The 21,686-nt window shown below is 39.1% G+C and overlaps 1 protein-coding gene and 1 long non-coding RNA gene across 5 annotated transcripts; one reads left to right on the top strand and one right to left on the bottom strand.

The window, feature by feature from the left end:
• Positions 1 to 7,282: 7,282 nt before the first annotated feature.
• On the bottom strand, positions 7,283 to 20,730 carry NAT1 (N-acetyltransferase 1). 4 transcript variants are annotated; one of them, XM_032288006.1, is made up of 3 exons: positions 20,626 to 20,730; positions 11,083 to 11,161; positions 7,283 to 8,586 (listed from the first exon to the last, which is right to left on the bottom strand). In XM_032288006.1, exon 3 carries the CDS (start codon positions 8,578 to 8,580, stop codon positions 7,708 to 7,710), a length of 873 nt encoding a protein of 290 aa, XP_032143897.1. In that variant the 5' UTR covers positions 8,581 to 8,586; positions 11,083 to 11,161; positions 20,626 to 20,730; the 3' UTR covers positions 7,283 to 7,707. The 4 variants fall into 4 exon arrangements, with proteins under 4 accessions (XP_032143897.1, XP_032143898.1, XP_032143900.1 ...); XM_032288007.1 differs by lacking the exon at positions 20,626 to 20,730 and adding an exon at positions 19,389 to 19,765; XM_032288009.1 differs by lacking the exon at positions 20,626 to 20,730 and adding an exon at positions 12,114 to 12,734.
• Positions 9,147 to 9,298, top strand: LOC116558180. Its single transcript, XR_004271896.1, has 2 exons — positions 9,147 to 9,216; positions 9,256 to 9,298. It is a non-coding gene; the product is annotated as an uncharacterized LOC116558180 (long non-coding RNA).
• Positions 20,731 to 21,686: the final 956 nt, after the last annotated feature.

Raw genomic sequence — 21,686 nt, 5'->3', positions numbered from 1 at the left:
TCTAGAAGTAAAGGATAAATTCACAGAAATTACTACAAACACCTCTATGCACATAAACCAGTAAATCTAGAAGTAATGGATAAATTCCTGGACACTTGCACTCTCCCAAGACTAAACCAGGAAGAAATTGAATCCCTGGAGTGCAGTGGCATGTTAATAGCTCATTGCAATCTCATACTCCTAGGCTCAAGTGATCCTGCCACCACAGCATCCTGAGCAGTTGGTACTACAGACATGTGCCAAGACACCTGGCTAGTTTTTAATTATTATTATTTTTTTTTAAGTAGAGATGCAGCTCTCACTAGGTTGCCCAGGGCAGTCTTGAACTCCTGGCCTCAAGTGATCCTCTCACCTCTGCCTTCAAAAGCATTGGGATTACAGGAGTGAACTGCCATGTTTGGCCAGACATTTTTTTTATATACCTGTGGGCCATTTGTATGTCTTCTTTTGAGAAATGTCTGTTCAGATCATTTTCTCATTTTTAAAATAAGTTCACTTGGTTTTTTTGCTATTGAATTGTTTGAGCTCCTTATATATTCTGGCTAGTAATCTCTTGTCAAATGTATAGTTTGCAGATATTTTTTTCCCATCCTATGGGTTGTCTCTTGAGTTTGTTGATTGTTTCCCTTGATGTGCAGAAGCCGTTTAGTGTGATATAATCCCATTTGTTACTTTTTCTTTGGTTGCCTGTATTTTTGAATTTATCCAAAAAAATCTTTGCACAGACCAACGTACTAAAGCATTTCTCCTATAGTTTCTTCTAGTAGCTTCACAGTGTCAGTTCTTACATTTAAGTCTTTAATTCATTTTGATTTAATTTTATAATTAATAAAATTAAATCAAAATGAATTAAATTTCTCAGTTCATTTCTCAGCATAAAAATATAGAGTTTTCCCAGCACCATTTACTGAAGAGACTGTTCTTTCCCCCTTTGTCAAAAATAAATTGGCTGTAAATGCCTAGGGTTATTTCTAGATTCTGTGTTCTATTCCATTGGTCTATGTGTCTGTTTTAATGCCTGCACCATGCTATTATGGTTATTAAAGTACATTTTGAAGCTATATAGTGTGATGCTTCTAGCTTTGTTCTTTTTGCTCAAAATTGCTTTGGCTGTTCAGGGTCTTTAGTAGCTCCATATAAATTTTAGAATCTATTTCTATTTCTTCTAAGAATGTCATTAGAATTTTGATAGGGATTGTATTTAATCTGCAGATCACTTTTGATAATATGTACTTTTTAGCATTAATTTTTCAAATTAATGAGCATGGAATATTTTTTTATTTGCTGTGTCCTCTTCAACGTATTTCATCAGTATTTTATAGTTTTCAATGAGAGATCTTTCACTTTTTTAAGTTAAATTTGTGACTGGGTTTTTATTTTTGTGCAGCTATTATAAATTAAATAAGTTTCTCTATTTCCTTTTCATGTTGTTCATTATTTGCATCTAGAAATGCTAGTAATTGTTGTATGTTTATTTTGTATCCTGCAACTTTAGTGAATTTGCTTATCAGTTCAAATCATTTTTTGGTAGAGTGTTTGGCTTTTTCTAAAGATAAGATCATGTCATTTGCAAAGAAAAATAGTGATTTCCTTCCATTTTGAATGTTCTTTATTTTCTTTCTCTTGTCTAGTTACTCTGGCAAAAACTTCCAGTATTACATTGAATAAAAGTGCTGAAAGTGGGCATTCTTATCTTTTTCCTAATCATAGAGGAAAGGCTTTCCATTTTTCCCTGTTCAGTATGATGTTAGCTCTGTTTTTGTCATATTTATGTATTCTTTATTGTTTTGTGCTGTATTCCTTCCATACCCAAATTGCTGAGAATTTTTATCACTAAGAGATGTTGAATTTTATGAAATGCTTTCCCAGCATCTATTGAAATAATCATACGATGTTTTCTCTTGATTCTTTTAATGCAATGTATCACATTTATTGATTTGCATATATTAACCTATCTTTGCATCTCTAGGAGGATGTTTTACCATATGTGGTTGCTCAGTTTGCTAGTATCTTGTAGAAAATTTATTCATCTACGTTTATCAGCAATATTGGCCTGTAGTTTTCTTTTTTCTCTGTGTCCTTTTCTAGTTTTGGTTTCAGAGTAATGCTGGCCTAATAAAATTAATTTTGATTTCCTTCTCTTCATTTTTTCTGAAGCATTAGAGTAAAACTGGTATTGGTTCTTCTTTAAATGTTTGGTAGATTCAGCGTAAAGCCATCAAATACTGGGCTTTTCTTTGATGGGTAACTTTTTATTACTGCTTGACCTCATGACTCATTATTAATCTGTTGAGATCTTCTATTTCTTCGTGGTTCAATTTGGTAGGTTGTAAGTATCCAGGAATTTATCCATTTCTTCTAGGTTTTGAAATTTGTTGACATATACTTGTTCATAATAGTTTACAATAATACATTGTATTTCTGTGGCATCAGTTGAAATGTTTTGTTTTTTCCATGTGAACATTTATCTTTTCAAAAATCCAACTGTTTATTTTGGTGATCCTTTGTACATTTTTTTGTCTCAATTTGATTTTTCTACTTGGATATTTATTATTCATTTTCTTCTATTTTGAGTTTATTTTTGTTTTCCTAGTTTCTTCAAGTACATTATTAGGCTGTTTTTAGGAAACCTTTCTACCTTTTTGATGAGCATGTATTACTATAAACTTTTGTCTTAGTACTGTTTTTGCTGTATCCCACAGGATTTGATAGGTTATGCTTCCATTTTCATTTGATTCACAAAATGCTTAATTTTCAATCTTAATTTATTCGTTGGCCTATTGGTTGTTTAGGAGCATGCTGTTTAATGTTTATGTGTTTGTACACTTTCTGAAATTTCTCTTGATTCCCAGTTTTATTTAATGGTGGTTAGAAAAGATACTAATGAATTCAACTTCAAAAATTCATTGACGTCATTGTGTGGCCTAATGTATAGTATATCCTGAACAGTGTTTCATGTACTGATGAGAAGACTGTATATTCTGTAGGAGTGGATAAAGTGTTCTGTAGATGTCAGTTAGGTCATTTTGGTCTATAATGCAGTTTAACTCTATTGTTTCCTTGTTGATTTTGTGTCTGGATGACTTGTCCATTATAGAAAGTAGGGGGTGGGCATGCTGGCTCACGTCTGTAATCCCAGCACTTTGAGAGGCCAAGGCAGGCAGATCACAAGGTCACGAGATTGAGACCATCCTGGTCAACATAGTGAAAACCCATCTGTACTAAAAATACAAAAATTACCTGGGCGTGGTGTCATGTACCTGTAGTCCCCGCTAGTCGGGAGGCTGAGGCAGAAGAATTGCTTGAACCTGGGAGGCAGAGGTTGCAGTGAGCTAAGATCATGCCATTGCACTGCAGCCTGGGCAACAAGAGTGAAACTCGCCCTCAAAAAAAAAGAAAAGAGAAAAGAAAGCAGGTTATTAAACTTCCCTAATATTATTTATTGCTCTCTACTTCTCCCTTTAGATTTATTAATGTTTATATACTTGGATACTCCAGTGTTGGGTGCATATATTTTTATTATTGTTATATCATCTTGCCATCTTGCTGAATTGATTCCTTTATTGTTACATAATTTTTTGCCTCATTTTACGATTTTGACTGGATGCCTGTTTTATGTGATATAAATATAGCTATTCCTGCTCATTTTTGGTTTCCATTCACATGGAGTGTCTTTTTCTATCTCTTTACTTTCAGTTTACATGTGCCTTTATAGGTTACATGAGTTTCTTGTAGACAGCACATATTTTTTTTAAAAAAATCTATTCAGCTGTTCTACATCTTTTAATTTTTTCCATTTACATACAGTGCTATTGCTAAATAAATTCATACAAGTAACTATTTTATTACTTGTTTTTTGGCTTATTTATTTATTTATTTGAAACAGAGTCTCACTCTGTTGCCTAGGCTGGAGTGCAGTGGCACAATCTCGGCTCACTGCAACCTCTGCCTCCCAGGTGATTCTCATACCTCAGTCTCCCAAGTAGCTGGCATTATAGGAATGTGCCACCACATCTGGCTAATTTTTGTATTTTTAGTAGAGAGGGGGTTTCACCATGGTGCCCCGGCTGTTCTTGAACTCCTGGGCTTGAGTGATCTGTCCACCTTGGCCTCCCAAAGTGCTGTGATTACAGGTGTGAGCCACCACCCCTAGTGCGTTTATTATTATTATTTTATTTATTTTTGTTTTAGACAAGGTCTCTCTCTGTCATCCAGTTTGGAGTGCATTGGTGTGATCATAACTAACTGAATCCTTTAACTCCTGGGCTCCAGTGATCCTCCTGCCGCAGCCTGCTGAGTATCTGGGACTGTCGGTACATGCCATCCTGCCCAGTTTTGATTGTTGTTAGTTCTACTCTTCCTTCCTTCCCATCTTCCTTTGCGGTTAAGTGATTTTGCTCTGGTAGTATGTTTTAATCCCTCTCTTTTTATTTCTGGCGTATCTATGACATCCTTTTGTTTTGTGGTTACTGTGAGGCTTACAAAAAATATTAGAGCTATAACAAGTTACTTTAAACTGATGGAAACTTAACATTCAGCACCAAGAAAGGAAGCCAGTAAAAAAAGTTTAAAACTCTGTGCTTTAATTCCATGCCTCCCATATTTTGACTTTTTGTTGCCACAGTTTACATCATTTTATATTGCCCATCTCCTAACAAACTGTTGTCCTTATTTTTGATAGCTTTTAGTCTTCACACCAAAGATATGAGTGTTTTACACACCACAGTTACAGTCTTAGAGTGTTATGAATTTGTTTACTTACTCTCAACGGTGAGTTTTATACCTTCACATATTTTCTTGTTGCATGTTAGCATCTTTTCTCATCAGATGCAGAACTCCCTTTAGCATTTCTTGTAAGATAAGTCTGGTGCTGATGACTTCTTTAGCTTTTGTTTGTCTTGGGGCTTTATCTCCCCTTCATGTTTAAAGAATAGATTTGGTGAGTATAGTATTTTCAATTGGCAGTTATTTTCCTTATGCCCCAACTTTTACAGCTTCCACATGAAGTACAGCATCCTAAGCCTCCTGGCTTTAACAGTAGAGGGGACTAGGCATATGTGTCTCTAGATCACAAAACAAAGGTGTGTTTTCCAAAAAGTACACTCTCTAGATATAGTGCAGAAAAAAGGCTAGAATACACAGCCTCCATTTTTTTCTCCAGAAGAGGTTTATTGCACTATTTTTCTGTTTGTTTGTTTTTGAGACAGAGTCTTGCTCTTGTCACCTAGGCTGGAGTGCAGTGGCACCATCTCAGCTCACTGCAACCTCCCCATCTCGGGTTTAAGCAATTTTCCTGCCTCAGCCTCCTGAGTAGCTGGGATTATAGGCACCCACCTCCATACCCAGCTAATTTTTGTATTTTTAGTACAGACAGGGTTTCACCATGTTGGCCAGGCTGGTTTTGAATTCTTGGCCTCAGAGGATCCACCCACCTCAGCTTCCCAGAGTGCTGGGAATTACAGGTGTGAGCCACTGTGCCTGGCCTGTTGCACATTTTTTCCAGTGGCTACTTGGCAGCTTGGCTTCCAGTGAACTTGCATTGCTGAGCTAATGGGGTAGACAAACTAACCCTCCAAAAGACTGAGCTGGAAGATGTCACTTCCTGAGCCTTTCTCTAGCTCACTCCAGTGATAATTTCAGGTCTACCCGTATATCCTGTAGGTATCTGGTCCACACACCAACTGCCACAACTTGTATAGCCCTCAGAGAAGGGACTGTCTCTTTAATGACCTAGTTCTGAAAGTCCGCAGGGCTGTTCATTTCTGAGTGGCCCTAGACACTGGAAACAAACAGGTAAATATACAATTGAGCCAACTGCTTATAGCTATCTCCCCCAGAGAGTACAACCTAACACCAGTGCAGGCATTTGTCACAGATCCTCTCCCTGGCTTAGTGCAGAACGAATGGGAGATAAAGGTTCACACTCAGCTTCGCCATTATGATAGAAGAAACTGAAATATATATCCAACACCCCCACATTTCTAGCTACATATAAAGTGTTTGGAGTCTGCCTTATTTGACTTAGAGTCTGATACATGGCACATTCTAATCTCCAAGGGGCCATCAAAAACAGAGACAATAGTTTGGACAAACACAAGTAATTAGGAGGCACCTTAAAATCTCTGGCCAAATGATTTGGCAAGATTATTCTCCTTCACTCATTTAGATTGCACTTGAGAATAGTTAACATTGCATAGTTAGGGCAGAAGTCATCAATCTGGATGCTAAATATTATATATGTCTCTTTCAACATATCCCTGGTTTATTTTCCCTATGTGATAGATATATTTAAAAAAAAAAAATCAGTTGCATTGGGTTCCAGGATACTCATTGTGTAATAAGACTTCCTTGATTCATTTGTACAAAGCTGTGCCATACTCCTTGAGACACATTTAGATCCGGTCAGTGTGTCTTGGTCCTGGTCAGAATGTGAGAAACTAATTTTTGCCCAAGAGTACCAGAAGTGGCCTGGCAGTGCCACAAGATAGCAGCAGATTGTACTGAAAAAGGCCAATACAATAAGGAAGATAACAAGCCATCAAATACTAAAACATATATTTCATCCTTCCTTCTCATTAAGGATATGTCTCATATCTACCTCTTCCTAAGATACCACCCACACCAAGATCTCCATCTCCCAGCTCTTACATTGCTGCATAAAATACCCATGCTTGTATCTTGTTCTTTTAACTAAAATTTCTTTATTCTAGTCCATGCTGTTCTCTTAACCTTATTACAGTGATCATAAGTTGAAGAGGGAGAACCATGTAAGAACAAGTCTGCAAGTTAAACTCTAGTCCTGACGCTGGAATCCACAAACAGAAAATCTGAGTTATAGATAAGCCAAGATTCTGATTCTGAAGCACAAAACACACTCTTAGATCTTAGGCATCTAATATCCTATCAATATTTAATCAAGAAAGTGGCAGGCAGATGACAGGGGTTGGGGAGCAAGCAAGATAGAAAAACAACTTTTACTAAATAATGACCTAGTACCAAAAACATTACTGACATTAATTGATCCATATAACAAATATTTGTTAGGAGTTTAGTTCTGGCACTGAACTATAAAATCATCATTCCCATTTTATGTCTGAGGAGTCAGAGCCACATATCTAAAAAGTAATTCACCCACAAGATTTCAGCTCAGATCTACATAAAGAAAAGCTCATGTTTGTTCTCTTATGGCAAAGTGTGGAAGGAAGTAAAGTAATTTAAGAGACTAGAAAGAAGATCAGAGGAAGACAGCATTGAGGAAGATGTACATAGCCCCATAATATCCTAAGTCTTCAAAAAAAATTAATTCAAATTATATTAGCCAACAGTGTTTTAATATACTTTATAAACAATAAGTTTTTTCACAATATTCTATTTACTCATCTACCAATAAAACTTTTCTAGGAATTCAACAATAAACCAACATTAAAAGCTTTCTAGCATAAATCACTGATTGCCAAGATAACCAAAGGCCATCTTTAAAATACCTTTATTATTATTATTTCAAAAGGTTTGTGGTTATGTTTCTTTAAAAAGCTGTTTAATTATATATGCTGAAATTTTTATGGGTGAAATTATTTGATGTCTAGGATTTTCTTTAAAATAATGTAAGGGTACAAAAGATACCCTCATCAGTTATCAACTGATGGGTCATCAGTTGATAACTGGTGAGCTAGGTAATAAATACACAAGTTTGTTTTACTCCTTATTCTAAATAGTAAAAAATCTATCACCATGTTTGGGCACAAGCTTTCCCTCCAAGGAAATATTAAAAATATTTTTCAGTGCTTTTTCTATCTCTTCCTCATTCAGAGTCTTGAACTCTATCAGATCTGTATTGTCCTTATAATTGAATCTCCTATAGGTGAGGGTGAAGCCCACTAAACAGTGAACCCCATCTGGGGTCTGCAAGGAACAAAATGATTTGCTAGTAAATACAGATGCTGGAGATGTCTGCAAGTATGTATTCATAGACTCAAAATCTTCAATTGTTCGAGGCTCAAGAGTAAAGGAGTAGATTTTTCGGTATTTGCTGCTTTCTATGAGATCAGAATTAAGAAATTCTTCATTTGGAATGTACTGGTCTCTTCTGATTTGGTCTAGATACCAGAATCCATTCTCTTCCGTCAAACGGAAGATGCAAGGTACCTGAGGTTGATCCTTCCCAGAAATTAACTCAAGAGGCTGCCATATCTGATATGAGCGTCCAAACCCAGCATCGACAATGTAGTTCTTGCCATCAATGGTCACCTGCAGGAGAAGGTGAATCATACCAGTGCTGTATTTTTTGGCTGGAGTGCTATAAACATACCCTCCCAACATTGTGGTCTCAAAACCGATTGTGGTCAGAGCCCAGTACAGAAGATGATTGACCTGGAGACACCACCCACCCCGATTTCTTCTCACAATTTGATCAAAAATGGCCTCTAAACCCAAGTCCATGGCTTCCCCACAATGGATGTTAAGGTTCTCAAAGGGAACAGCTCGGATCTGGTGCTGAAGAATGTCAGTTAATGTTTCCAAGTCCAATTTGTTCCGTGACTTCTTATAGCCAATTCTTTCAAGATATGCTTCAATGTCCATGATCCCCTAAGCAAAGAAAACAAAACAAAAGCAAATCATATTACCTTTACACTTGGATTTGAGTAAGCTAGTTATGGCTGTATTTTAAATATGTAAAAATACAATAGTTTTAAGTATAATAATTATTTCTAGTGCTTTTATTGTATGAATTCCTTTTACATGCATAAGTTCACTTAATAGTCCCAGAATCCTATAATAAATGTATTATCACGTCTTCTTTCAAGTGTGAGAAGTTGGAAATCAAGATTAAATGGTGAGTCAAATGATAAACAGCTTGTTCATCGTTCTTTTGGTGATGAATAAAAGAGAGATTCCAATTGGTATCAATTAAAATAGGCTTGTAAACATCTTCTGATATAGGCAGAAGAATCATGCAATAGCATGTACAGTATTCGTGGTACTTGACCCACTCAATTTCCCATTTAGTTGAGCCTTATACAAACTTCCCCACTCAATAACAGTATTGATTCACTATCCATTGATTGATTAACTCAAGAAATAGTTTACTGGATAGCTATAATGTGTTTCCTACTTGATGTAGTGCTTGCTTACTCTCGAAAATCTTGTTTTAGTGGGAGTTGGAGTGACACCCATAGGAAACTGAATACATGGATAAAACATGCAATACGTTAGACTGTAGGAAGTGCCCTGGGAAAGCTAAAGCAAAGAAAGGAGTTAGTAAATGCACAGGGAAAGCTCCCATTTCAAATTAGTTGGTAAAAAAAAAAAAAAAATCACTAAGATTTGGAACATGCCAAAGAATAAGCCCTGAGGATATGTGTGAGGAGGACTGTTACAAGCATGGGAAGAGAAAATAACAAGGCCCTTAGCTGAAAACTGCATTGAGAGTTCAAAAAGCATTCAGGAAGTCAGGGCGACTGGAGCACACGAGTGAGAAGGAGAATGGATTGAGATGCGATCTGACAGGCAACTGCAGCCTTGGAGCCAAGACTGGCATTTTGGCTTTTACTCGAAGTGAAATGAGAAATATAAATGAGAGAGGCCTCAGGGAAGGGTTGTAATTGAACAATGTTTGCCACAATCAAAGTGATCTTTCTGGCTACTGTATAGAGAATAGGCTGCCTATATTGAGCCTTATGGACAGTCACATGAACTAGGTGGGACCAGTTTGAATACATATGCCCTAGGACCGGTGCTCAGCTCATGGATAACATATGACCTAAGTAGGTCCAAGACTTTATTGAGGAACTTCTGCTGAAACCTAAGCATGAACATTCTGCTACAAGGTAGAAGCTGGTGGGGTATTCATTTGAAGCTATTGGTGAGAAACTATTGAAGAACAACACTAGCAAAGAGTTTACCAAGTTTACAAAGAAATGAAAAACAGGAGAATGCAGAATGAGGGTAGACCTCAATGAAGCTGAAAGCTATCTTTTAACTTTCAGGTAATGTGAACCAAAAAAATAAATGCCCCTTATTTAGTTAAATCTTTTAGAAAAAGTTTTTTAAACCTGCCATCATAGAGTCTTCATCTTTGGAGACTCTGATTCTAACAGTGCTACACAGACCTCAAGAATAACTCTTTTGTAATGTGGTATGGCCTGAGGATGACCTTGTACAAATGGACCTGCCCTGAGTTGAATGGTGATAAGTGAAGCATCTTCTTTTCCCTTCTCTTACCATTTCTTCTGTATTCTCCTATTTTTCCTTTCTGACCTAGCTATCCTTCCCAAATTGCCAGTTTCCAACTTTCTTCTTGATGTCTACAACATTATTTCTCCTAAATCTATTAGATGGCATTTCTTCTCAGCCTAACTTGCACCAGCACCCTTTCTTAGCATTTGGACAAGCTCTAAAATTCTACCACTCAGACAAAGAGACAGAACAAATTGTAGCCAGACAATGCTAACCTCTCTCTGCCCCCCAACCTAGAATCTGTACTGAGGATGTAAAGAAGAGAGAAAAGCTGATCCAAAAGGAAGGGAGTTTTTACATACCTGAACATTTGATTCTTACTTAGAATATCATTCCTTCTATTAAGAAATTACTTTATGTCTCTTTTATTAGGTATAATTTGTTTACAAGCATTTGTTTTCCTCTTTTTCTTTCTCTCTTGCATTCTCTTTGTTCCCCTCCCTCCATCCTTCCCCTCCTTTTCTCTTTTTCTTTAAGGTAAAGTGTTGATTTGGAGTTTAGCAACTGCCATGTCCATTTGAAAGAAGTCAGTTTTGTTAGAGTCCTGGATAGAGCAATATGTTGTAACCAAATCATATTTGAACATTCTGTGACTGAATGTAAGAAATTGTGCATTACTGATGTTGTGCTTCAAGGTGGAATGCTGAAAGCACTTGGAAAGTAGTTACCAGGAAAAGAGCTCACTGAAAACACTACTAGATTTATATATCCGCTAGTAGAACCTCTGTGCAGTGATAAATCCCTCCCTTTCACCCTTTCATCTTGATCATAAATATAAGACTTAAAGGAGGCAGAGTGAACATGCTTAGGGAACCCACTGAGAGCTCTCAGAAAGGCACTTAATACCTTTCTTAGTAAGTTGAAAGTAGGTTGATCTTCAGTTTTAATCCAGAAGGCAGAATGCTGCTTCTTCCTGGCTTAAATTCTAGAAATAAGAGAAAAGAAAGTTAGAAATATGTAATGTGACTTCTTTGAAAACAATAGTTGTGTAGATCATAAAGTATGAAGACTTCCTAAAAATCACAAAACAGAGGGAATGGACTGCAATAAAGTGAAATTTGAGTTGTATAAGAAAGTGTGTAGAAACTAACTATAGAGATGGGTGCAGCGCTGATGGGGCTAGAGCTCTCTGGCTTACAAACCTGGAAGCTGGGGAAGCCACCAGGAGCCGGGCTTCCACAGCCTCCAGAGGCAACCCGCCAGCTGATGAACTGCCATGAGATAAGCAAGGAAGAGTAAGCCAGGTTCCATGCCCCAAATCAATACTACGACATATTACCAACACATCAGACCAGGAAGTAGTGGTAGCACCTGGTCTTCCTCTAGGTACAACTATAACTGGGAATGTTGAGGCAGATAAACAAGGTAAGGCCCTTAATGGGTGATGCTACTCAAAAGAATAAGGACCACCTGCATACAGAAGATCCACCATCAGAGCATCTCTTGTCGTATTCACCTCCCCTCACCTCCACTAAAAACACTGAGGAGTCTGTGAAAGGAAATTCAATTTTGGGATCCCAAACTCATTTAGCCAAGGGGAAGAGTCAAGCTGGTATCTGGGTCATGCAAACCTGCCTCCCAGTTTTTGGCTCCTAAATAAGGTGGCTACAAGATGAAAAGCGACACACATCCCCCATGTTTTGCCCACAAGGAAACTCCTCGTGAGCTGTTAAAACCTCATCACGACAAATTGGGAGACATTAATATAACAATAAACCATAAGCTTACAACAGCTTTAATTGACACAGATGCAACTATATCTCTGATAAACCCTACCTTATTTAGAAACCCCATTCCTCAGAGTAATGAAAAAAATTAACATGGTGGATGTGTCTAATAAAATGATCTCATGTTTTAAGTCCAAACCTATGTCTTACCGTTTCATCGGGTTCAGCTCCCTCACCACAGGCTCTATGTGTGACACGCTCAGTAGGTCCCATATGTCTCTTATATGCCCTGGGGCCCCTGTCAGTCTTTTGGGCTGTGATCTCCTCAACATCCAGAATGCCATATCTCTTTTTCATCAAAAGGTGAACTTTTTTTAGAATTGGGGTCAGGAGACCAAAAATACCAAATAATAAAATGTCCTGACAGTGTACCACAATTTAATGCTAGTAATGTTAAAACGTCATCTTGTGGCCGGGCAAATGAAACAGAGACACAGAAGGAAATATTAGGGGAGAAGAGAAAGTACTGGAATAAAGAGCAGGAAACAATAAAACTCCTTTTCACTTCCCCAGTCTTCCTGTTAACACCAGAAGATGAGCGCTGGCTCAAGGATGTCCCCTCCCACTTACGGTCTCAATCAAATACAGATAAAGGGAAAATATTCTCAGCCACTCCAATAAAGGCAGAGATAAACCCAAAGAAACCTGTACCCAACCTTAATACCCTCTACGACAGGAAGCCATAAATGGAACTGCCCCTATTATACAAGATTACCTAAAAAGGGGACTCATTATTCCCTGCACAAGCCCCTGCAACAGCCCTATATTCCCTGTAAAGAAACCAAGCAGGAGACGATGGAGATTTCTGCAGGACTTGCGGGCAATAAATAAAATTGTAATACCCAGGCACCCAGTGGTCCCCAACCCACGTACATTTCTATCAGCTACCCACTATCGGCCAGTATTTCTCAGTTGTGAATCTCTGCAGTGCCTTTTTTAGCATTCCTATAGATCCAGACAGCCTGTATTTGTTTGCCTTTACTTGGAAAGAATGGCAATATACGTGGACTGTAATGCCCCAAGGGCATACAGAAAGTCCCACTTACTTCTCCCAAAAACTAAAAGCTGATTTAGAGGATTTAATTTTTCCCCAGGGCTCAACACTCATTCAGCACGTGGATGATGTTGTATGTTCAGGTGCACTGTCTTTCTCCCAGGAAAGTAGTCTACATTTATTCAGCCAGCAAGGGACACAAAGTCTCCAAAGACAAACCTCAGTTGTGCTTCCTGCAAGTTAAGTATTTGGGCCATATTATCTCAGTTCAAGACTGAGTATTAACCCTGACAGAGGAGAAAAACTTTAGCTTTCCCAGTGCCCATCACCAAGAAATAACTTAGAGAATTTGGGGGACTGGCAGGCTATTGTACAAACCGGATACCAAATTTCTCCCTTATGGCTCAGCCTCTATATGCATACCTAAAAAATGAACAACCTGATTCCGTCATGTGGACTCCAGAGAGACAATCAGCTATCTAACAAAGAAAGGAAATGATAACTAATGCCCCAGCCTTAGAGCACCCAAACTACAAGTTGCCTTTCTCCCTTTGTGTGCACAATACTGGAGGTACTGACTCAGAAACACGCTGATCATCAGAGACCTGTAGGCTATTATAGCCAAGAGCTGGACCCTGTAGCTCAAGGGCTGCCTCCTTGTATGAGTAATAACAGTCACGGCCCTTCTGTACAAGTCTGTTGAAGAAATAATTATGGGCTTCCCCCTTACCATTTTTGTGCCACATTCTATTGAGACCCTTCTGAATTCTCACCATACTCAATACCTATCTGTCAACCAGTTAGCCTCTTATGCAATTTTGCTGTTACTCCTCTCCCAGTATTACTATTTCCTGCTGTAATAATCTTAGTCCAGCCACTCTCTTGCTGGGCCCTTCCAACAAGACCCCTCATGACTGTGTTCTGATGGTTAACCAACTTCTCATCACCAGGACAGACCTACAAGAGATGCCACTGGATAATGCTGAGACAGAATAGTATACAGGTGGGTCTTATTCAAGAGAAGATGGAAATTTTAGAGCAGGACATGCTGTGGTTACCTTACTAGAGGTAACTGAAGCTACTCCTTTTCCCCAAGCCAGATCAGCTCAATGGCTGAAGTGACTGCCTTTAAGGTTGACTCGAGCTTGTCAAGTGACGAAAGACAAGGCTGCAAACATTTACACTGACAGCCGCTATGCTTTTGGGGTTGCTCATGACTTGGGATGTTATGGAAAAGGAGAGGATATTTAACCTCCTCAGGGAAACCCACAAAAAACTGGACAAGTATCAGAGCTGTTAGAAGCTATTCTAAAACCAAAACATTTGGCAATTTAAAAAATCCCAGGTAACTCAAAATTAGACACCACAGAAAGTCAGGTTAACCAACTGGCTGACACCACAGCTAAAAAAGAGCAGTATCTGGGCCACCAGGTATGTTATGTAAAATGCAGATTCCTTGCATTTTTTCCTCTCTCCTTTTTGTTAGTGTCATCTTAAGTTAAAAATGCAGATTCACTGAGCCAGACAAAGCCATGAATAACTATTTTTCCCTACTCCCCTCTTACATGAAAACTGTGCTTCTCAACATTCCATCCTTTCCCTTTTAAATTTGGAGCCCTCAAAATCATCTTTGAAGAAAGGCATAGACCTGCCTCCCAGGCACACATCCTTAACTTTGGCAAATACATCTCCTAAAATGATTGAGACTTGTCTCGTCGTTTTCCTTGATTGACAAGTCTATGCCAACCCCAACTGGACATCTCACCATCCACACCAGATTCAAGCCACAAAAGGTGGAAACAGAGCTATACGTGCATGAAAATGATGAAAAAACAAAATGAAAATACTATGAGATTGGGATTAGAAGAAAAGACCATAACATGAAAACGTTACCAAAAAAAAAAAAAAAACCCACAACCAATTCAAGAAGAAAAATAAACTGAATGAAAAAAAAAAATGTTTTACAGGTATCTGGGGCTATAGACCATGTAAAATAAACTCAGTAATAAGCAGCTAAAAATAAAGTGATAATAGTTTTATGAAAAGAAAGATTTCATACCTTAGAATACTAATTAAGGACAGAAATGGAACTAATTAATGATGAACAGAATACATAATGATCAACAGAAAGGAACTATATAGATATAACATCACATTGCTTATGCGGAAGAAAAGCTTGTTATTCATAGTAAAGGCTAATGAAATGATAAATCAATTAAGATAGAACCTAATAGAAAGCAGTCAAGGATAATCCAATGTAAAGACAATTGGTGCTTCTAAAGTGGAGAACTCAAAAAGTGCAATAGAAAAATGTGTGGCACTATTCACAATAGCAAAGACACAGAATCAACCTAAATGCCCATCAATGACAGATTGGATGAAGAAAATCTGGTACTTATATGCCAAGGAATACAATGCAGCCACTTAAAAGAACAAGAGCATGTATTTTGTGAAAACATGGATGGAGCTGGAGGCTATTATCCTTAGCAAACTAACATAGGAACAGAAAATGAAATCCTGCATGTTCTCACTTGTAAGTGGGAGCTAAATGATTAGAATTAACAGAAAGAAGGAAACAGCATACACTGGGCCCTTTCACAGGCTGGAGGGTGGGAGGAGGGAGAGGATCAGGAAAAATTACTAATGGGTACTAGGCTTAATACCTGAGGTGATACAACAAACCCCCATGACACAAGTTCACCTATATAACAAACCTATACATGTGCCCCTGAACTTAAAAGTTAACCAAAGGACAGGTGCAGTGGCTCACACCTGTAATCCCAGCACTTTGGGAGGTCAAGGCGGGCAGATCATAAGGTCAGAAGTTCGAGAACAGCCTGGTCAACATGGTGCAACCCTGTCTCTACTAAAAATACAAAACCTAGCTGGGTGTGGTGGCATATGCCTGTAATCCCAGCTACTTCGGAGGCTGAGGCAGGAGAATCACTTGAACTCAGGAGGAGGAGACTGTGGTGAGCCGAGGTTGCGCCACCACACTCCAGCCTGGTGACACAGTGAGATCCTGTCTCAAAAAAAAAAAAAAAAGAAAAGAAAAAGAAAAATGTATTTAAAGATAAATATTTTCCTGAAATGATGAAAAAAACTGAAGCTGAAAAACAAAAGAAAATTCTGGGAGAGTTTGATATAACATGTTTGCCACTGGAATATATTTTTGTTAAATTATTAAAAGTCAAAATTTAAGACAACTACTCAAGTATCTTGCAGAGAAAGAAAATATTTCATAAAAGAAAAAATATCAGGCCAGCAAGAGAATGTTACACAGAAATATCCTTCAGTGAAGTAATAGAAGTATATCTTCAAAGTATTGAAGGAAAGTGTTAGCTCCAAATATTCTGGTTAGTATTTCACTTGATCATAAAGGCAACATGAATATCAAGCTAATATCAAATATAAAAGAGCTTAAGAAATGCAACAACTGAGCTATCCTGATAGTTTGTTTCATGGCCAGTGAACAAGTAGATGAATATGAAAACCAAGAAATGGCGAAGTCACACTAAAGGAGTGTTGGTGAATACTGACTCCTTTCAACACAGAACAAAGAGTAGAAAGGTGATAAGACTTAAGGATATTGAACGAGCCATTTTAGCTTATATGGAGATAGAAATACGAAGTTAAAAATTCAATCTGAAGATCCAGAAAGACCAGATTCTAGGAGACTCCAGTACTGTCAACACTGGAATTGTTAAAAGACAAATTTTTAGGCATAATAGTTGTTAAAGTTTATTAGAACAACAGCAATTCATGAGTCAGTCAGCAGCAGACCACAGGTGGCTCAATGTTCTGCTGAGGAAAGGGGAGGGCAAGAGAGAAGCTTTTATAGAATGTTCACAGGAATGAGACAAAGAAAAGATACTGGGTTGGTTAGAATGAAATGTCCCTAGTTAGAGGTTAGTTGACGATTGATGAAGTCTCTAGTTTTCTACTGTTTACAGGTAAACAGTAAAATGAATGAAAATGAATGAAACCACAGGAGTCACTCAGTCTGATGGCCCCCCAATTAACAGATTTTTAACAGAACATATTCTGGTTAAATTATTGAAATGTAAAGGCAAAACATATCTAGCTATAATAAAATAAGGAGGGGTAGTGCTTGAAGGGAATTAGAGAGTACATTCCCTGTCTAAAGTAATCAAAAAAATTGAAATATATATATATATATATATGGTGACTCAAATGAGACCCCTTAGACCTATTGGGTTTGGGCACGGCGGCTCATGCCTGTAATCCCAGCACTTTGGGAGGCTGTGGTAGGTGGATCGCTTGAGATCAGGAGTTCGAGACTAGCCTGGCCAACATGGTGAAACCCTGTCTCTAATACAAAATACAAAAAAAAAAAAAATAGCCATGCATGGTGGCACACACCTGTAGTCCCAGCTACTAGGGAGGCTGAGGCAGGAAAATCTCTTGAACCCAGGAGGCAGAGGTTGCAGTGAGCCAAGATCATGCCACTGCACTCCAGCCTGAGCAGTAGAGTGAGACTCAAACCAAAAAACAAAACAAAACAAAACAAAAAAAGACCTATTGGTTTCCACCATAAGTACAGAAGGGTATAAAATAAAATAGGCCTACTCAGGGTACCTAAGAGGGAACGTGGATCTGGCAAGGATTCAGGTCTGAAGTTATCATGGGAATGAAAATGAATGAATAACTTTCAATAACTTACCTGGATCTCTTCAGATCTCTTTTACCATCTCACAGTGCCCTTGGCCTGCCTTCTGTGTTCTTCTATTTTAGGACCTGTATCTTGACTCTCTTTGGAGGACTCCTAAGGGCTCCTGAAGCTGCTTTGCCCTCCTTTGCAGGAGCTAGAAGTGCCAGGGATTTATGTCCTGCCAGGGTAATGCTGGATCGATGACTTAGTAGGAGGTCTGGAAAGCCTAGCGTCCTTGCCTTGAGTCTGGACACATTTTGGAGTTGTAATTCATAGCCAGGCTACATCTGGGGTTTTCCTAGCACTTCCTTCAGTCACTTGCACATGGATTCTTGTCTTGGTATCTGGTTTGGGGAAACCTGACTTAGGCCACCTTGGTGGACATTTTGGAGAACTATGTAAAGGAAAGATAAGATACACAGAATGAGGCAACTTCTAGAGGGCCCTGAATGTTGGGCAAAATGCTTGTGTTTTTCTGCAGAGTTCATGAATGTTGTTTAGTTGAATGATCAATTTCAACAGTTGACCAACTATTGTGATTTATCCCTACATGACATGGCACTTCAGTAATAGATCACATTCTTGGATGTTGTACACCTGGAGAGCAGGTTGAGAGGCAGAACTCACTGTTCAATTCCAGGTCTCTAGAATCTACATACGTTAAATATACAGCAGTGGTTTTCTTTTTCTTTTTGGCTAAAGAAATCTTATTCTTTCTCTAAAAGAAGTTATAAACAAGAGCCAAACATAAAAGAATTAAAAGCAGATCAGGCCGTGCGCAGTGGCTCACGCCTGTAATCCCACACTTTGGGAGGCCAAGGCAGGCGGATCACCTGAGGTCGGGAGTTCAAGACCAGCCTGACCAACATGGGGAAACCCCATCCCTACTAAAAACACAAAATTAACTGGGCATGAGCACATGCCTGCAGTCCCAGCTACTCGGTAGGCTGAGGCAGGAGAATTGCTTGAACCCAGGAGGCAGAGGTTGTGGTAAGCCGAGATCGCACCATTGCACTCCAGCCTGGGCAACAAGAGCGAAACTCCATATCTAAATAAATAAATAAACAAATAAAGCAGATTCACTCAGAGGTAGCCTGCCTGTGAGATAGGGCTGTTATGCCTTAAGGCTAAAATCAGCACAAGTACAATTGCAGACTGAGATAAAATCATCTACACCTGCTGCATAGATTTCTGGCATTAATGATTAGAAGAATTATAAGGAGAGCTAATGAGTGGCTTCTTTCTCTCTCTCTCTCTCTCTCTCTCTCTCTCTCTCTCTTTCTCTCTTTCTCTCTCTCTCTGTGTGTGTGTGTGTGTGTGTGTGTGTGTGTGTGTGTGTGTGTGTGTGTTGTGTGTTGTATGTTTTTCTTTTCCTATTCCTTCTCTTTTCTTTTGTCTCTACCACCATGAAGGAAGAGCGTGGTACCCTACTAAATTGAGGATACAACCTAGCACCTCCTAAGCCAGCCCTTTGAGTCTCTGGATGAAAAGGAGTTGCTGGACTAGCCACACCCAAAGACCATCATTCAACAGTTGTTACTGTCCAGAAGGGCTGCATCCCTCTCACTGGTCCCACTTAATGCCTACTGGGGCCAGGAAGGTGCTGGGGGTACTTGCAACAGGCCAGGAAAGCAAATCTAAAGAAAAACAGCTGCTACTATTGAAGATAGCAAAGGCCAGACAAAATAAGTCTCTGGGCAGCGTGCAGATAGAGAGTTGACAGTTTAAAAATTCCTTTTGAGGAGAAAGGTGGTGTCACCTGTTTTGTGTTTCAAGCATTCAAGAGCAAACAGTATGACTGTCTTTTGTTTTTTAATCAGAAAAGAGCAGGTGTACGGTTGTTGTGGGCATCAGTCAGGGCATGAAGCAGCATCCCGGGTAGAAAGCCCATTGGGCCCCAAGCTCCTGGGGCTGTTTGCCCAGGCCAGTCTCCTCTCTTCTGTAGAATTCTGCAAGTCCATGTTCAGGGGGTGATGCTGTTAGTCTGACAGTGAAGGAGTTAATTTTTTTGTCATTCATTCTTCTTGGAGATCCTCTCCACTAAGCATACTTCCACCATGATAAAACTTCCTCCCAGGTGCGGTGACTCACACCTGTAATCCCAGCATTTTGGGAGGCCGAGGAAGCTGGATCACTTGAGCTCAGGAGTTTGAGACCAGCCTGGCCAGGACAGTGAAACCCCGTCTCTACTAAAAATACAAAAAAAAATACAAAAATTAGCCAGGCACAGTGGCCAGTGCCTGTAATCCCAGCTACTCAGGAGACTGAGGCAGGAGAATCATTTGAACTCAGGAGGAGGAGGTTGCAGTGAGTTGAGATTGTACCACTGTACTCCAGCCTGGGGAACAGAACAAGGCTCTGTCTTAAGAAAAAAAAAGAAGAAGAAAAGAAAAAACTTGCCTCCAGCAATTCCCATAGACAATGCAAACAACAGAATCTAAACTTCCTGGACATCTGGGATCATTAGGGGCTTTTTATCAGCTAGTGCAACAGGAGCAGGAATTATTACGAGCTTGCTGCCTGTAGGACTAACTGGGTCCTTTAGGAAACACGCCATTGGGTCAGCATCATTGTTACAAGTAACCAAGAGGGGAATCCTGTTGAGAAAGTTGCCTTAAACATATTAGCTATCTTTTAATACACGTATTTAATCCTCACAACAACTCCTTTAAGTAAGCAGTATTCATAGCTCCATTTGACTGAAAAATAAACTGAGTTTTAGAAAAACTAAGTGACTAGTCCAAGTTCTCACAGCTATAAAGTGGCTGTGACTCTAAACCCAACAGTTTGAATCAAGCACCTGTAACTGTCACCACTACGCTGTGGAGTAGTGACAGCATTAGACTCCAAGTATGTGCCAATTAGACTTTCTGAACAAACTTATACTTGAAATGCAGGCATCATGTAGAATCAACTTTCCTGTACTCACACTTGAGATAGGATTAAACCTCAATTTCAAAGTATGCTGCAAGTCCCTTACAGAGAGTTCCACTTACCAGGTTTTTTCAGCCGGCAACCAGGAAGCAGACTGAATGAAATCCTCCCACATCCAAGGGCTATGAGGAAGTCCTCTCACTTCCACAGTGTGCAGGGGAAGTACTCTCATTGGCTGTCCAAGTGGCCTCACTCCCAGAGTCACCTTAGGATCACCCCAGGGAACTCTGGGAAATGTAGTTGCAGGGCCTCAGGTTGTTCCTGTGAACCCCTATTCAAATCTTTCCATTAAAAAAGTGTGAAGAGTTGTATTGTTCAGTGATCCCCATGCCACCAGCTGGGAGGACTGTGCCCTTGTATTTCAGCTGCTCTCTGGGAGCCTGACACCAGATGTCCCATGTGTGATGTGGAACGTGAGAGCCTGGAACAGGTCCAGGAAAAGCAGAACTGGTAACCTAGAGGAGGCAAAAGAGGAAGATGGAAGGATTTAATCACACTCCAAGTTTATGGCATACTTTCTTCATCAATTCCCATTAGGCCTCTTTTAAAAAATTTTCTTCCCTTCAGCCGTCATCCTCATTCCCACTGGCCTCTCTACCCAAAGGCACTGAGTAATGTGTCTGAAATAATTCCATGTATGAGAGTGACATATGTCATATGGCTTTGTCTATGCTGGTGTTTTTTATTTACATTAATGATACTGGTCTATAACTCCTGCTGTTATGCATTTTTCTCTACACAATATATTTTTGTTTATTTATACATAATGTATATGTTTATGGGGTACAATGTGATGTTCTGATACATGTATACATTGTGTAATGATCAAATCATGGTAATTAGCACATCTATCACTTCAAACATTTATCATTTCTTTGTTTTGAGAATATTCAGAATCCTAGCTCTGAAATATATAATGCATTATTGTTAGCTGTAGTCACCCTACGGTGCAACAGAGTAGCTACATAACATTGTACTTTTGATCAACCTCTCTCCATCTCCCCTTCCCCCCATTTTCCCAGTTTCTAGTAGCCACTATTCTACTCTTAACCTCTATGAGGTCCTTTTTTTTACTATTATTGCATGTGAGTAAGTTGTCCACAAGTGAGTGTTGCCTTGTGCT

Source organism: Sapajus apella, unplaced genomic scaffold, assembly GCF_009761245.1.
Source record: "Sapajus apella isolate SASKATOON/1434 unplaced genomic scaffold, GSC_monkey_1.0 scaffold21, whole genome shotgun sequence".
NCBI classification, from domain to species: Eukaryota; Metazoa; Chordata; class Mammalia; order Primates; family Cebidae; genus Sapajus; species Sapajus apella.
Note: the sequence above shows the minus strand (reverse complement) of the source record. Positions and strands in the feature narration are given on the sequence as shown.